Here is an 18,348-nt window from a genome sequence, read left to right on the forward strand (position 1 = left end):
TCGCTAACTCCGGTTCCACAGGTGAAGTTAAGGCCGGAGGATATTGAATTGAAGTTTTTTTTTAAGTTATTAGTGTTTTCGTACAGTTAGAATAAATGACCAAGTACGTTCTGGAAGGTTCTGTCTACGTTTCATTACATTGATTTACAACAACCTTGCAGAATGTGAACATTTCCGCTCGGTGAGCAGACGATCAATGGTAACTCGCCGTTGGCATGGTGATGAACGCGACATTGGACAGAATTCCCGCCCACAGAATTTTCTGATTGGTCAAATGTCAAGCGCGCCCCACAGTAACCTGTACTTGATTGGCTGTGTCCACTGTCCATATTCAGACCTGTCGTAACGTGATGCCAGCAGCAGAGAAATGTTTCTTGATTTTTTTAAAAAACCCTTACTGTAAGAAAGTAACGTCAACTAAAAAGGGTAAGAGAGACGATCTTCACCTTTTTTTGTAAATGTGAGTTAATTTGCAACATTTTGCTTAGTGTAATGCAACGGCGGGTGTACGTAATTATCACAGATATTTTGTAAAGCTCTCTGCGAATTGATAAAGTTCAGATGTGAAGTATTGTTTTCACAATTAAGTTTATAACGGAGCTGCAACTTCTAGATACTCATAATTTTAAAAGCCTGGATTTATTCAGTATCAGCTCCTGAACCCCAGTAAAAACATTTTCTAACAATAAACTTCATTTTGAATGATAGGTTTACCATATTGTATCTTATCCGTTACACGCGGCAATGTGTTATGTAGCATGAAGTGTATCCATGTTCTTGATAGTTGCACGTTTCTACAAAAAAGCTGCATTTATGTAGAGCACAAAACACGGGACAGATCATTGTACAGGCTTTTTCAAAAATAATTCAAAACTGATCCGTCTTCTTTTCCCATTCGTGCAATATCTTAACACACCGAATTTTCCATAAGAAGAAGTGACTGTCTCATTTGGTTGGGCAAATGACACCATGCTCCAGTCAAACCTCCAATATGAACTTTTTTTCTTTTAACTTTCAATGACAATTTTGAATCAATGAACCTCAACACAGACTCCTCAAACAATGGAAATATTCTGCATCAGTCTCCTCCTTCCACTACCTTGTATCTTCATTAAGCCTTTAAGAATTCCCTTTACTGTTTGCTGAACCTTTTGAGATTATATTCCGATACACAAAGTCAGATTATCGGTGTATAATGTTTAGGATTGTGAAACATGCATTGCCCCTGCAGAACAGCACTTCCAACTGCCCTCCAGACTGAGCAATAGTTATTCCAATTTATATTTTTGTGTTGGCCAAGCAACTTCCTTTTTCCAAGCCCTATCTTTTCTCGTTAAAAGTAGCAGTGATTTTCAAGGAAGTAAATTGACATAATCAGAGAAGTTCCAGCTGACGTTTGGTCGTGCCCTACATTCAGATTTAATGAATGCCTTCTGACATGGAAATCGTGGACACTACTTCTCAGACAAGATTTCACCAGAGAACCTCTCTGCCTCAATTTGCTTGCCAGATTGCGTAGGCAGCACCCCAAAGTAGGCAATTATGTTGAGGAAGCTTCAGGCCCATGGCAAAGTAATCTAATCTGACCAAACAAACAAATCTATTTACATAAATCACCTTGTTTCAGAAATATTAGTTATAATCAGCAATCCTAACTTTTCAAAATGAAACTTCTCTAAAAAGAAAGTTTCTTACCTTTGTTTCAAGAAATAATAAAACACCAGTGATGAATTTCTGGAGGAATGCTCTTGGATGTCCGCCATCAAATTGATAGAAGAGCTGCAGAAACCCAGGGAAAAAAAAAATCAGTTACAAGACTTTGACTTTCGAGAAGCATTCTTTGAATTTATGCTATTAGCTTTAACACTAATTAATAAATAGGAAATTCTGGGACATACAAAGTGCAAGGCCAGATTCCCACTGGTTCATTGGTGCATTGTTAAAATGGATCAAATCTTCTATTCAAGACTCAGGAAATGTTTGTCTCAAAGAGAATGTAAATCTGTCGACGCCTCCTGTTCCTTTCTGTACAGTTTCTATTCAATTTCAAGCTGAAACCACAGTAGAAAATCACCTGAAGTTGAGGTCACCACAGTATCCCTGCAATTCAAAATTATTTTAATTTTGTTCATATGAATGGGACCCCTTTCAGATAGCTAAGTGTCCATTCAAAAATTATCATTATTTCTTGAGATAGTGAATATTCCCATTTCATTTTGCATGACTGAATTGATTGGGTACTCTGTTGATGCCATTTTTGAACCCTTTCCAGGAAAATAGCTCCTTTTCACTTGGGGAATATATTTCATCCTGACCTCACTGACAAGCCCTAGAAAAGTAAATGTGGAGAGATAATTGACAGTCAATAAATAAAGGCAACAAAGAATTTTCTTAATTCATTTCAACTTTTACTAGTTAATTCAATTTTTAAATACTTTTACTATGTTAATTATAATATATAAGTTGGCAAATTTAGACATAGTATAGTCAATTATTGTGATGAGGTAAAATAAAATTACAGTATTGTGACTTGACTGGCATTTGTTTTTCAATAAACTGTGCTGAGCTCCAGGTGTAAGGCCTTTAATAACTTATTTTTGAGGCTTTCATGAGCCTACTGTTCTGTGAGTAATGGCTGTACAGTTCTCTACTTTTTATCTACCACTGTTTATTTAAACAGTGATTGTCAGTGGCATCATACAAATAAACTATTTTCTTCCAATGAAATATGCTACTTTTTGGTTGCATCTATCAATGCTCATTCAACTTCACCATATTATTGGACTAAATATCTGAGGATTGCCTCCCATGATTATCAGCAAAAATATTCCAAAGCGTCAATGCATATAGATAGGAAAATTGATTAAAGTATGTTGAAACTAATTATACTTCAGAGTAATGATGATGTATTTGCTCTTGAAACAGCTGGATATTTTGATTGAAAAAGAAAGTTCGCCCACATTTACATGTTCATTATTACCAGAACGTTTCAACCCAGTTCTGTCAATATGATTCTAAAATAGAATCTTACAATTTTAATAAAATGTATTGCAAGCTTTCTTTGCTGACAAACATTGAATTGAAGATGAATGCCAGTTATAATAGAATCATAGAACACAAAAAGAGACTATTGAGTCCATCTTGCCCTTGCCAGTTCTTTGAACATGCTTTCCAATTAATCCCACTGTCATGCTTTTTCCCTATCTCGTGCAAATGATTCCAGGATATGTCCAGTTCCCCTTTGAAGGTTCTATTGAATCTGATTCCATCGCTCTTATGTCCCCTCATGCTTGCTTTATCTATCCTCTGATATCTGACCATCCTGCCAATATTTAGTTTTGAAATAGCTCCACAATATATTATTAGGTGATGTTATGGCTTTCTAAACAATTAATATTCAAAATGTGACATGAATATCCACCCTGAATTGGATAACATTGAAGACTAATGACATTTACCGTATAAGAGAAGACCATCTGTGCAAGTGCTTCAATTTCAACTTGTCCAAACTACTCTAACAGTAGTTCCTTGTGTCCTTATTTTTGACAAATCCTTATTTAATTCTACTTTAAGTGATGCCAAATCATTTGTCTTAATAACCATCTGTGGCAAAGCAATTAATTGCTTAATAATCTTCCTCCCATCTTCAAGCCTTTATTAGCTCATGGCTTGACTGTTTCCACACTCTCATTGACTGTATCACATCTTCCATGCTCCATAGACTTGAGCTGATTGAAAATTCTGCTGTCCAGATCCTAATTTGCACCAAGTCCCATTACCTCCGTGTGTTTTGACTTACATTGGCTTCTCCTACATCAATACCTCAATTTTGAAATTGTCGGCTTTGTTTTCAAATCTCTCTGTGACTTTACCTTACCTATAATCTCCTCAAATCCTACCACCTTTGTATGCACCACAAATTCTAACCTTTGACACATTGTTGAATTCAGTTCTGTCTTTAGTTGCCAAAGGTGAAATCTGGTGCCAGTAATGGGACTTTCCATTAACATCCTGGAGAACAGGTGAAGTCTCCACATTGCCTCTTTCCAAAAAGGCTCACTGGTAGTACCTGCCAATCATGAATTTGACAGGCCAGTAATGGGCCTTTCCCTGGGATCAGGTTCCCGGGTGCAGAGGTCACAACTGCTGAGAGTTCCTGGCCAATCATAAGGACTTTTGAACAGTAGCACTGTTGTGGAGGTAGTATTGCTGCCAGGTATAAAGCACCAGAGCCCAAGCCCCAGTCAAGATGTGAACAGTGATGGCAGGGGATCTTTACAGTGGTGTTTGTGGGGAAATGGGGTGCATAGGGGATTCAGCCATAAGACCAGTGGCAAGGCAGGCTCTCTACAACTTCTTTACTTTGTGACTAGGCTCTGTGTGCCTTTGAATGAGGGATCCTTCTTCCCATGAACTAGCAATTAAATATGCAAGGGTTTGTTTGCTTTACATATTGCATTATGGACCTTCCCCAAAACTGAGATAACATCTGGAGTGGTGTGATGAGGCTACTACTTATGGGCATCAATTGGCAGCAGGGATGGAAGACCATCTACTGATCTTCCCAACATGGATTTGTATGGGACAGAGGTAGGACCCTACCCACTATCCCGCCACTTGAGTAAATGCCACCACCACTAAACTTGCCATGGGGGATCCGCATACCTTTCAAATTCCTTACTAAATCTCTTCCTCTCTTTCCTGCTGCAAAGCACTCTTTCAAACCCACCAAGTTATTGCTCATCTGTCCTAAAATCCCTTATGTGGTCAATTTTCGGAACTCTGTGTCCCAGAAAGTTAAGAAAATTCAGTTATTAAGTAAGTTCAAGAAAGAAATTGATAGATGGCTACTAATTACATCAAGGGGTATGGAGATGGTGAAGGCAGAAGACATTGAGAGTGATGGTCAACCATGATTAGAATCGTAGAGCAGGCTCAAGAGCTGAATGGCCTGCTGTTGCTTCGATAATCTTACATGTTCAGTGTTAAATTTTGATTGTTGATACTTCTCTAAAGCACTTTGCAACATTTTAACACATAAAGGTTTTTATATAAATACAAGTTAGTGTGAAAAACAATCCGTCTATTATCCTTCCTTTATTTATCAAGTCATAATTAGATTGAACTTAATTTTATTTATAAATGAGCTATAGTGAACATTACAATGTCATGGCTACTAAAGTGGTGTTTCTATGACCAGCCTTGTAGTAGGAACAGTCCTGGAAGGAAGCACATCCACGAAAGCATAGGAAACATTAAGAAACAGCTTCTTTGTGTCAGTCCATGTCTGAAGTAGCAACATAGTGCTCCCAGTTAAAGAAATATAATGAAAGCTGGAATATGTGACGTAGAAAAATTTGGACTGCATAATGTTAAGTTACTATACTGCTACAGTAAATCAGTAATAGCTGTGAAACGCACAAAGCCATATATCTCTAATTGATTTCTGAGAGTCGCACAGTGTTGCAGCATTGTTTGGTATAAATGGGATAAAAATGGTATGATTGGCATGGAAAGACATTTTGTTCTTGAAAAGCAGCTTTGAACTAAAAGCTTGATAAATTGAAAATTTTCAATAAGTTAGGAAGCTTACTTAGGAGAGTTTTTTAAAACTTTTACCAAGAGATACCAGGATTGCTAAGTTTAAGTATAACAAATTTGCTTGTCACCATTTTACATGTTGTTTTCTCTGCCATTTAGGACTTCAGTCAGCCATGATTCCTAAGCATTCCCTGATGGGACCATTTAAGGGACATATGTGCATAAAGAGCAGCCGTAAGTATCATTATAGTATAGGGTGGAAATCAACAAAATGAAACTGAATTCTGAGTTCATGTAATAAGTTATCTGTCTAGCATGTTGTTTTCTTTCAAATATACTTAACATCTGTGCAACAAATACTAAGAAGCCATGGAAAATGGCACAAAAACTTTAGTAGTTGTTGTCCATGAGCTGCTACAATGAATAAGCTAGTTTTTTAAGGCTTGATCTTGTACTAATGTGAGCAAGAGAACTCCATCCATCTCCATGGGGCGTCCAAAGGCTGGTCCAGTCCATTATCAACATCTGCTCCTGTGGCTTTTCCATCTCCCCACATACTCCACCACTCTCCCAAAGGATTTACCTGACAGCCACTGATAGTCAGGCACGTAACCTGAAACTTATCTCTGCAAAATTGAGTACACAATCTCTGGAAGCATGACAGGTGTAAGTAAGTGTTTGAAATGAGGCCTAATACCAAATTTCAAGATGACTTCGGGTCTCATTTTTGTGGTACATTTTGCCTGCTGACACTTGATGTAAGTTACCCTAGCAAGGAGTACAAGTCAGGAAATAACAGGCAGTGATGCAAGATTTCCCATCCATTTAAATTTACGAGAGGCCTTTGTGGATGAACAAACTCGACCAAACCTCCTCAAAACATGTCAAGAAGATAGCGTAGACCCTAACGTTTTCTTATTGTAAAGGCAAGTGCCACGCGTTGTGTGGCAGATCCAATTCAATTCATCAAACTATCAGGCTTGAAGCAAAACACATTTTATTCATATATTATTGTTAAAGTACAGACAAAATAAAAACAAAAGAAAAGAATTAGCTGAACTGTAACTCTATCAAAATACTTAACAAAATAAAAAAACTACTCATTAACTATTCCAATACAATAACGTCCCTTAAGCACACCCTTGGCAAAGGCAAATTCAGTAGAATAAATTGTCTTGCATGCAATTCTAGCAGCAGGAAGAGAGCCCAAGCTTTAGCTGTAGTAAAGCAAGAGAGAGAGATGTAGCAGCTTTCACAACCCCAACAGCTACTACTGACTAAACTAAAAATTTCTGGTTCGATGGGAGCTTGACTACACCCATTCAGGGTGCTTCTATTGTTCCAACTTTAAAGAAAAAAAACCCAAGGCCTCACAAGCTGTTTACTCTATTGGCTTGAAGCAGACCACTCATTACCTCCATTTTAAACTTTCTTCATAAAAAAGGACAGAATACACATCTTAAAACGTAGTATCATCGCAGTAATGTTAGAGCATAAATCAGGTGGGATACTGATAATGCAAATCAGTATGCTACACAGACTAAAGACCATCAAAGGAACTTTTCAGATATAAATGAATGGAGAGCAGGCTTAGTAATCTGTTCTCGGCTTAATCAATGGTTTAAAGGAACTGCTGAAGGCCATTCAGAAAACAGCTAGGAGTATTGCACATTTACTTTTGTAGAGTCAAGAGACGGACACCTGCTCTATTTGGGTCCACAGATACATTGGGTGATTGCCAGGTGTTAAAATCCATTTCCAAAACCAATCTTGGTTGCCAGTTTAGCATGAGAGCTGGCTGATTTCCTGTCTTACCACCAACCAGCGAGGTGCAGCAGATTGCTTACTTGGTGCTCAGACTTTGCCAGTAACAGTCATATGGGCATGAACTGAGGGTGGTTTGGGCTTACTGAACAAAGCTTTGGGCAGGTGGCACATACACTGTTTGCATCTGGTTCGGTCAGATGTTGAGGATCATGGATCCAGTCTTCAGTTACAGGGAGCAAAATGACAGAAAAATATTTGCAGTTGTTTAATTGATACACATTTTCTGTTTATTGATATGGTTTTCTAATTGCTCATTCCAACTTGATTCTTTAACTTATTGCTCTCTAAATTTGTTGATAGTTTGTTTTAACTTATTGTCTGACATTTGGTTTCTATATTTCAGTTCAGATTTGCTGGTATTTTGCTTTGAATCTGTTTACAAGGTGTGATGGTAAAAGTGCGATCATGAAAGTGTGATTGCAAAGTGTGAAGTAGGAAGTAAACATTTCACAATAGTGGGTGCAGGTATTTAAGGTCATAGATAAATGTTGTCAAAATATGTGAATCACCAGTGTGTATCTTTGAGTTTTCATTTGATTGAAATCTGTAGATTTTAATTACTTAGAATTCTAAAACCTCATTCAAATGAGCAAGGTAGGCCCTTGCACCTCCCTGAATCATTACAGACCATGAATATATCTGTATAACAGACTGCAGGAAATCAAAGTCAGGTTAGCATGATAGTGAAGAATTAAAGTCTTATCCCTACTCACACACACCAGGCCACTTGTACAATCAAAAATAAATCTATAATAATGATTTTTATTTTTAAAAATTCCTGCTGAAGCTCCAAGTGCAAGTGACTTTTATTCACCTAAAAATATTTTCAACATGTTTTGATGTGGGAGGAGTTCTAATTCCCAAGAATGAGTTGTAGAATTAAAATTAATGAGACTGAGCTGTGGTCTGGTAGGTAGTTAAATCTACCATTGTCCTATCTGAATTAAAAATGATCACTCCTCACGGTGGATGTCATTTTCATACTAGAAAGTGCTTAGCAGTGATTGTAATGTGATCGAGATATTGGACAGCACACCAAAACAGAAAGAGCATCACTGACCATAGCAGCGACAACATCCTGTGGTAATTTTCAGAATTAAAGTTTTAACTGTAGAAAATAGTTTAAATGCCAATATAAACAAGCTGGGAGGTTATTATACTTAAAATATTGGATTTGAGGAGATGGAGCTATAAAACAGCAGGTGGAGAAACTTAAAACAATGCATGACCTCGCTGAAAGCAGGAATTGAAAAGGAAAATATAGAAAGGAAACTGACACTTCCTATGTCTAAAGAAACAGAAACTGATCCTGACTTCAGTCTGCCCAGAAGTTTTGGTTTCCAGGATTTAAAGCTACAATTCTATTCCTCACTCCCACCCAAAACACTTAACATCATTCAGATGCCACCTTCTTGTTAACATTAGGGCCTACTATGCAACTTGTCTACTCATTTATGTTTGTTTGTAATTGCAGGCTAAATCTAACTTTTTTTTGTTTAATTGTTAATTTAGATGAGTTTTATGGAGGTTTTCTCTCTGTGAGGCCTACTGAGATTTCCCACCAAACCCACCTCATTAACTACCTACCACGCCCATAAGATATCTCCTTAGTTTGGGGCTAGCTCAGTTCTACCCACTGACTGTAGCCAAAAGAGCTCGCCACTTACCAATATTCCAGAATAAAAGGACACTCCTGGCATCCACGCCATCTTGAAAATGCCATTACGTACCTACTCCAAGTGCTGGGAATCTGGAGTAGCCCTGCATGGTTCAATATGTATTCACTGGACATGACTGATTAGGATAAATTGGCACCCACTTTACGGACAGGTACCTAGGTGTTCTGGTCACTGGGTCGGTGAAGAGGCAAGGTGACCTGTTATCCCTTATTTTATTTGTCCAAGGGACATAAGTGTAGCTACTAAGTCAGCATTTATTGTCCACCCCTAATTGCCCAGACGGCAGTTAAGAGTCAACTGCATTACTTTGGTTCTGGAATCACATGTAGGCCAGACCAGATAAGGATGGAAAATGCTCTTCCCTAAAGGAAATTAGTGACCCAGATGTCTTTTTACAACAATCAGCAGTGGTTGCATGGTTGCTATTGTACCAGCTTGTAACTCCAGATCTTTATTTAATTCAAATTTCACCATCTGTCATGATAGAATTTGAGCCCATGTCCCAGAACATTGGCCTAAGGTTCTGAATCAGTCCAGTGATGTTACTGCTATGTTACCACCTTCTCCTACACTCCTCATCCATGCCCAGCCAAATGAGTAAGTACCATTCTTCATTCCAGTGCAGTTCTTACATTAGCCCCACTGTCAGTGTCTTTCATTGCATACAATTATAACCCTTGGCGGTGATGCCTTCTCTCTTTTGTGTCCGGCAGGTCAAGTGACATGTCCACTGACTGAGTGGTCAAATGGGCTGCTGTGCAAGGAATGCCGTCCAGCACCTCTGAGAAGGAAAGTTCAGAAGCCTCAGAGGAAGCATAGGCGAGGCTCTGCTTCCCCCCACTCCAGCAGCAGGAGCAGCAGCTCAAAACCTAACACATTGGTGGAAAGCTTTGCTAAGTTACAGTTGGGAGCACATCTGGTTGAACAAATCACTGCCACATCTCTTCTGCTGACTTGTGGAGGTGGAGGAAGAAACACTGCAGGTCACAGGCACTTGCACTGCTGGAGACAAAGCGCCTGCTCAACCCCAGGCAGAAGAGGACCTAGTGGTGTTGGCATACAGGGACATAGTGAACGTGCACAGCATGAGCAGACAGAGAAGCACCAGGTATTTCTATGGCAGGAAATGGCCCTTATAACCCAGAGGCTTCAAGGCTGCACTATGGGGGCCCAGTTGCCTCAGGCATCTGATCATCTGGCTACCTTTAGGGAGAGGCTGGTGGCTGCCAGGAGACCCAGGTTCAGCTTCCTCAGGGTCTGCTAAAGTTGCACCCAGACCTGCACTCCATTGCACAAGCCATTGGTCCTCAGTAGCAATGATAAGGGGTCAGGGGGAATGGGCCACCTTGACCTTACACCTCTGAAATAGATAGGTCAGTGCCAGTCAGCACCCAGCTGGAAGAGGAAATATAAACAGGCCTCTCAAAGGTCTCCTAACAGGAAGCCATTGAGGTTGGTGGACTTTTCTCCTTCAGCCTGCTTGTAACCTCACACCTGAAACAGTTCAAACTGAGGAGTGTGTACTTGCGTCCGGTAAGTACAGACACAGCATGTTGAACCTTTGAGACAAAAATATCCTTAGGGTCACCCTATGAAACCTCCAAGGCCAATCGTCTCCACTGCAGAACAGGCTCCTTCCAACCCAGCTGCAGAACCTGACTAGCAACTAGACAAAAATAAAAGAAACTTTCGAGGGCACGTTGCAGGCATGGTTGGCATTTCACTGGAATTAAAGTCTCACATCTGTTAAATGCTCAGAATGTCACTACTTCTGATTGTTTGTGTTTCTGTGTAGCTCCTATTGTAACTGACCCACTGTAAGATCAGACACCAGGTTACATGCGTGATGTGCCACAGAGAAGTTGCTGCACCATGTGTGTGCAATGTTAATATCACATTTAGAAAGGTCTTCAACAACAAATCGCATTTGTCCAGGTTTGCAGATATTTATAGTGGCCTCAATAGATAAAGGTATCACTTTCCCATAAAATGGTCAACAGTGTTTGTACCTGGGAGGGGTTTGGCACACAGCGAGCCAATACATAAGTATTGCCAGGGAGCAGGCGGTTGCAGATGTGAATCCTGTACAGTGAAGGGTCTATGTACAGTGTTATCGCCCTTTGAAGGGCATCACATTGTTGGGTTCTGCAGTCCCCTCCCTTAACAAGATTAAGGCACTCAGCTTGCCCGTTGTGGATGTGGTTGTGGCCATTTTCTCACTATTGCACAGTTGTAATTTCCAGAGTAATGGACAGTGACAGCAAACATTTACACCGTAATTCCCGGAGCCCATTTTCAAGTATCAGTAAGGCCCAGAAAATCTAAATCCCTTTCCAAGCAGCACTTCCGATGAACTGCAAAGGCATTGCATCTCTTCAGGTGCCTACTGAATTTGTCATGAGCACCCCACACCCCCAACCAACTGGTATGTGAAGTGACCGTGCCAGGCATAAGCATGCGCAGTTCGCCTTGGAAGATAGGGTGACCCTTACTGTCAATGACCCCTTTCCCATATGACATCACTCTCATCCATGTTTTAATATATCCTACCATTACATATACAATTGCTCCCTTCAAGTTTGCCATCTCTCCTGCACCCCAGCCCTAATCTCCTTCCCACAGCAGCAGTCCCTTTCTCTTCTGACCCTCCTTACCCCTTGCCTACGTTGGATGGACATGACAAACTAACTGCAGCCTAACCCCGAACAACCTACCTGGAGAGCCCCAGACAGGAAGTGCCCGTACCCCTGCCTGATGCATGAACATCACCCCAACTGTGTTAGTCCTAGGCCCTGAACAGTCCATTATGGAAGCACAGCACTGACCCACTCCCTGACTACAGAGGCACAGATCCCTGGATCAAGACTATCCTGACTGGCCCCTGACTGTGACAAAGCCCGTGGTCTGATTTCGAATGCTTTCTTGACTTATTGTACCTGGACTCCCTGTCTGATGCAAGCCTCCATGGACTACACTGAAGATCACTCCCTTCAGATTTAAGACATAGCAGTTTGCTTGAAGCACATGCAGTGTGTTTCCCGTGTAAGTTCCTGGCAGATAGTGCAGGTATGAGAGGGACATAGCAACATCCTGTATGGCAAAATGTTTGCCCTGTTGGTAAAGGACTGCTCACCAGCAAGACAAGCAGTGTGTCTCTGTACTAAGAGGCAAGGCAAGGATGCTGTGAGAATGCACTCAGGCGTGAAGTAAGTGAAAGCTAAGAGGACAATGGAGCAGCCCTGGGATGCAGCCTGATCTAGTATGTGAGCTGGTGTCCTTGTACACTAAGTGTCCATACAGCAGACGTGTAAGTATAGGTGCTCGTGTGCTCCAAAGTGCAGCTTTAAAGTGCAGGAAGGCCCTGCAAGGAGCTTGGAGAGGTGCCATGAGGGTCTGAGAGACTCCAATTGTTCGATTCCAAGGTTTGTTGGCATGAGGTGTGTGCAGCTAATGCACTGGAACATGCCTTGGAGATGTTGCTGGGTGTTCAAGATGATGGTCTAGTGGTGTAAGTGACTAGATGAAGTCACCAGGTACCCATTTTGACTTTCATGTCAGGAGTTGTTGTTCTCTGAAGACAAAAATGTGCATATTAATGAGGTCAGATTCAGTGTTAATGAGACTATTAATAGGCAAAATCTCCATTAATATGGATCTCACCATTTCCTCGTGAGAATCTCATCTCAATGCCTTGAGCTCTTTGCGAAACTACAAGTTCTTCCCGACATTGAGAAAGGCCTCCTCACCTGACTTCTCACACAACTCACTCGCATTTCTTGGCATAATCCATGTCATTCAGGGCCTAGGTATTTTGAGTCAACCTGTTGAAGGATGTTGTGACAAATCTCTGGAGCAGGTAGGATTTGAAACCAGCTACACATCCATATAAAAAGTAACTAAGCTGGCTATATAAGTCCAACTCAATTAACATTCCCACTGTAGTGAATGCAATAACCATTCCACACCAAAGTGATATTTTATAGTGTATAGGAACTCTCCCTTAAGCACCAAATTGCTGTAGTACTTTGCTGTAGTCCAGCTCTGAAGAAGCGTCACTGGACTTGAAACATTAACTCTGATTTCTCTCCACAGATGCTGCCAGACCTACTGAGTTTTTCCACCAATTTCTGTTTTGTTCTTGTTTCTGATTTCCTGCATCCACAGTTCTTTGGTTTTTTTTGCTGTGGTACATATTTTTGTTCAGTATAATGTGAGCTGGGAGTGCTCATAATGAGCATTCAGTTCATTTCAACATAGAAATCAAATTTGCAAATACCAAATTTATGAATCCTTTCTTAATCTTTTGGACCTCTAATATAGAATGTTTGAATGTTTAGGTTAGGAATGATAAAGAAATATTTGCTTTTACATGGTGCATTTTGAAGTATCCCAGTCTGTTTTACAGTTAGTTAAATATTGCGAAGTAGACTCACTTGTAATAGAGAGAACACAGCAGCCAGTTTTACACAGAGGAAAGTTCCACAGACTGAAGAGACAATGACGAACAAATCGTTTTTTAAATGATGTTCATGAAAGGACAAATATTGGCCAAAATACTTTCCTTTAAAATAGAGCCGTGAGATCTTTATGTTCACCAAAAAAATGTAAACAGGGACTCTAGTTTAAAGCCGCAGGTTGAAAGGAGGCATCCCAATCATGCATCAACCCTTCAGTGATATGCTGGATTTTCAGCCTAGAGTTTTGTGCTTAGTCTCCAGAATGGAACTGTGAACTCACAAACTTTTGACTCAGGGGTACAATACTGAACTCCAATCTTTCTCAACTGAAAGCACCCAGAGAGACCCTGTTTTATTATGTTTTCTGCCTTCAAATTCCAGTAAATTTCCCAATCTCAATTGAATTATATGAAAATAAATATTTTTTCTGAGCAATATAAAAATGTGACTGCAGGCATAACCTTATGGTAATATTTGTATCTGATCTTCTACAATTCTTGCAATCTCCAGCAAATATAAAGATATGTTAATACGTTTTATGTATTTGCATGTTCGTTAAAAGCTTAATTTAATCTCATTTCTTGGAGATTATGTGAGCGTTCACTCATGATGGTTTATTTCTTTCAACTGTTTTCACTTATTCAGAGACCTCAGGAATCACTGCAAGAGGAAAACATGCTGTGAACTGAAATGAATGGTGCATCTTTGTGTAACACTGTGTATACTTTATGAATTGCTGAGACCATTCATTTCGTAAACTTTTGTCTGACAAGTGAGTTGCTTGTTTCTATCCAACTTAAAAATGGAAGCAGCAGTAACCATTTATTCCCCTGAGCCTGCGTTGCCATTCAATACTATCATCACTGATCTTGTGCTTCAACTCCACTTATCAGCCTGCTCTCCATTGTCCTTGATTCCCTGAGAGGTCAAAAATCTATCTATCACTGCCTTGATCCTAATCAATGATGGAGACTCCACAACCCTCTGGGGCACAGTATTCCAAAAATTTCTAACTCTTTAAGAGAAGTAATTCCTTTGCATTTCAGTGTTAAATGATTCTGAGTCGGTATCCCTGCTTTTTAAATTGCCTGACTGGTGGAAACAATCTCCCAGCACCTACCATATGAAGCCCCTTCAGAATCTTGTACAATTTAGTAAGATTGCCTCTCATTGTTCCAAACTCCAGCGAATATGACCCAATTTTTGCAGCTTCTCATCATAGGACAAATCTTTAATCTCAGGGACTAATTTAGTGAACCCTCATTGTACAGCTTCCAGTGCAAAGATATATTCAATTAAATATGGAAATCAAAACTACACACAGTACACCAAATGTGGCCTCATCAAAACACTATAAAATTGCCAAAAGGTTTCTTTATTCCTCCATTCAAACCCCTTGACATAATGGGGACTTGTGTTTGCCATTTGCCTTCCAAAAAGCTTGCTGTACCTGCAAGCTATCATTCTGCATACCTTGTCCGAGCATACCTAAGTCTTTTGAACATCTATATTTACAAGTTACACACCTTTCTGAAAAGAAATTCTCCCATTCTCAAAACTAAAATGAATAACAACATTTCCCTACATTATAATCTATTTGCTATCCACTCACCTTGCAACCTCTTTACCTTTCACTTTGTTCTTTACTTTGCCTTTCCACCTAACATTGTGTCATTAGGAAACTTAGATACATTACTCTGTGTCTCTACACGTAAGTTGTTAATGCAGATTGCAAATAGCTCAGGCCCCAGCACCAATCCTCTGTTACCCCACTAGTCACATTCCGCCAACTTGAAAATATCTTGTTTCTATCATTCACTGCTTCCTGTAGAGTAACCAATCCTTTGTCCATACTAATATATTACCCCCAGCATGATGAGCCCTTATCTTGGTTATCAATCTCTGTTCAGCATCCAATCAAATGCCTTTCAGAAATCAAAGTATACTACATCTGTTAGTTCTCCTTTATTTTTCTTACTGGTTACATCCTGAAAAACTCCAAGAAAGTTGTCGAAAAAGGATTTTCCTTTAGTAAAATCATGGTGACCTGTTTTAAGTATATTACACCTTTCTAAGCATACTGTTAAGACTTCCTTGGTAATAGACATTATCCCAATAATTGATATTAGATTAACTGAGCTGTAGTCGCATGTTTTCTCCCTGCCTCCTTTCTTGAAACGTGGTACAATATTTTTCAACTTTTAATCTGATGGAACCATTTCCAAATCTAAGGAATTTAGGAAAATAACAGCTAGTGCATCTATTATCTCTGAATTTATCCTTTTTGGAACACTAGAGTGTAGGCCATTAGGTCCTGGGGATTTATCAGATTTTAGTCCCTTGCTTTGTCCAATTCTTTTTATCTGTTGATGTTAATTTCCTCATTGTTTTTAGTCCCTAGATTGCTGTCTACTCTGAAATGAAACTTGTGTCACCTTCTGTAAATACATCAAATAAATCAAGTGTAATAAACATTAAACTTCAGTGGCTGCTGTATTTCTATTACTCTATCCCACACAATGCCGACAAGAAGAGATTACAAATTGCTGTCTCAATCTATACTTGCAAATTGATGAAAACTGTTCAATTATGAAAAGTTAATCATTGCTCAGTGATTATATTCTTGCCTCTGAGTCAAGATGTTTAGATTCTATCTAAAACTCGAGTGGATGATGTAGATTAGCACTTTAGTGTGACACTGAGACATTAAATGAGACATTGAATTGAGGTTTCATGTGGATGTAAAAGACCTAATGATAAATTCGAAGAATGTCAGGGTGATTCTCCAGATGGCCAGGGTAATATCCATCCCAAAGACAGCATTAAGTGCAGATTATTTGTTCACGCATCTCACTGCTGTTTGCCAGACATTGCTGGGCAGACATTGCCTGTTGTGTTTGCCTACTTTGACTATGCTTCAAAATGAATTCAATTATTGTAAAGCACATTGAAACAGCCTAAGGATATAAATGCTTCTTCTTAAAAATTTTAGAGAACAGAAAATAATAAGATTGTGAACGCTTTCTTTAACTTTCAAAAGCACCAAAGATTACCTGAAATGAGTGCTAGCTATTATTTAGCAATTAATCTGTGTGTGCCTCAATTAATGAGTTAATGTTCTTAAGCAGAACAATGGCTCATCTATACTAGTCTTTGCAACCGTTCAATTTTCAATGTAATATGCATATAAAAACATAATGTAATACTTTTTGTTTTATTCACTCACAGAATGTGGGCTTCACTGGCTGATCCAGCATTGTTGCCCATCCCTAGTTGCTAATGAGAAGGTAGTGGTGCAGAAGGTAGGTAGCCTTCTTGAATTTCTGAAATCCATTTGGTGTAGTTACATCCACAATGCCACTAGGGAACAAGTTCCAGGATCATGACCCAGTAACACTGAGGTAATGGATTTCCAGTTCTGGATGGTGAGGGATTTAGAGGGAAACTTGCAGCTGGTGGTGTTCCCATGAATCTGCTGCCCTTGTCCTTATGAATGGTAGCAGTTGTGGGTTTAGAAATGCTGTCTAGGAATCATTGGTGAATTTCTGCAGTGCATTTTGTAAATGGTACTGTTTGTTGCAACTGAGCTTCGGGTGGTAGAGAGACTGAATGTTTGTGGATGTGGTGCCAATCAAATATGCTATTTATCCTGGATGGTGTCGAGCTTCCTCCATGTTGTTGGAGCTGCACTCATCCGGGCGAGTGGGGAATATTCCATCACACTCCTCACTTGTGCCTTGTAGATGGTGGACAGGCTTTGGGAAGTAGCAAGTGAGTTACTCACTGCAAGACATTCAGTCTCCGACCTACTGTAGTGGCCACAATGCTGATATCACTACTCTAGTTCAATTTCTGGTCAATGTTAATCCCAGGATGTTGATAGTGGGGAGTCAGTGATTGTAACAGCATTGATTGTCATTTGAGGAAAGTAATGTTAACTTCTACTAAGAAACTAATGTACCATTAAAGTTCATTTAAATTTTGTAGTGCTCATGAAAGTTGTTTATTCACTAAATAAAAAGTGTTTTCATTAATGTTAGACCATCAGTGAGAACAACAGTGAGAACAAATTGTCTGCATTAGTTCATTATGATTCAAATAGATATTAGTTTTGTGAAGGCATCTTTCCACCAGTGTTCTCCCATGATGGATTGCTAATCTGAACGGAGCATTTACAGAGAGGAATTGATTGATTTTCCGTAAGGAGGGAACTAAAGTAAAATTTTTGCTGGACCAGGGGGCTGCCGGGAAGGTAAGTTAATCGTTTAAAAGTTTACCTCGTGGGATCAGCGGCCTATATTTTTGCTGCAGCAACGGGAGCAGTGAGAGTGAGGACCAGGGGGCGGCCGTGAAGAGGCAAGGCTACATTGGATTTGGTACTGGGTAATGAACCAAGCCAGGTGTTAGATTTGGAGGTAGGTGAGCACTTTGGTGATAGTGACCACAATTCGGTTACGTTTACTTTAGGGCCAGTCAAGGACAGTAGTGGGAAGTTGTGCATGGAGTCCGAAGAGATAGGAGAGGCGCTAAATGAATATTTTTCGTCAGTATTCACACAGGAAAAAGACAATGTTGTCGAGGAGAATACTGAGATACAGGCTATTAGACTAGACGGGATTGAGGTTCATAAGGAGGAGGTGTTAGCAATTCTGGAAAGTGTGAAAATAGATAAGTCCCCTGGGCCAGATGGGATTTATCCTAGGATTCTCTGGGAAGCTAGGGAGGAGATTGCAGAGCCTTTGGCTTTGATCTTTATGTCGTCATTGTCTACAGGAATAGTGCCAGAAGACTGGAGGATAGCAAATGTTGTCCCCTTGTTCAAGAAGGGGAGTAGAGACAACCCT

At 39.8% G+C, this 18,348-nt stretch overlaps 1 protein-coding gene across 1 annotated transcript in view; it reads left to right on the top strand.

Moving 5' to 3' along the window:
* The first annotated feature begins 336 nt into the window (after positions 1–336).
* LOC125484066 (spermatogenesis-associated protein 7-like) overlaps positions 337–18,348 on the top strand; it is a 95,014-nt gene continuing 77,002 nt past the window's right edge. The window contains exons 1-2 of the mRNA XM_048601327.1: positions 337–426; positions 5,701–5,775. Coding sequence (XP_048457284.1) covers positions 351–426; positions 5,701–5,775 — 151 coding nt within the window. The 5' untranslated portion in view covers positions 337–350. The remainder of the gene's footprint in view (positions 427–5,700; positions 5,776–18,348) is intronic.

The sequence above is a fragment of the Rhincodon typus genome, chromosome 9, assembly GCF_021869965.1.
Source record: "Rhincodon typus isolate 14 chromosome 9, sRhiTyp1.1, whole genome shotgun sequence".
NCBI lineage: Eukaryota > Metazoa > Chordata > Chondrichthyes > Orectolobiformes > Rhincodontidae > Rhincodon > Rhincodon typus.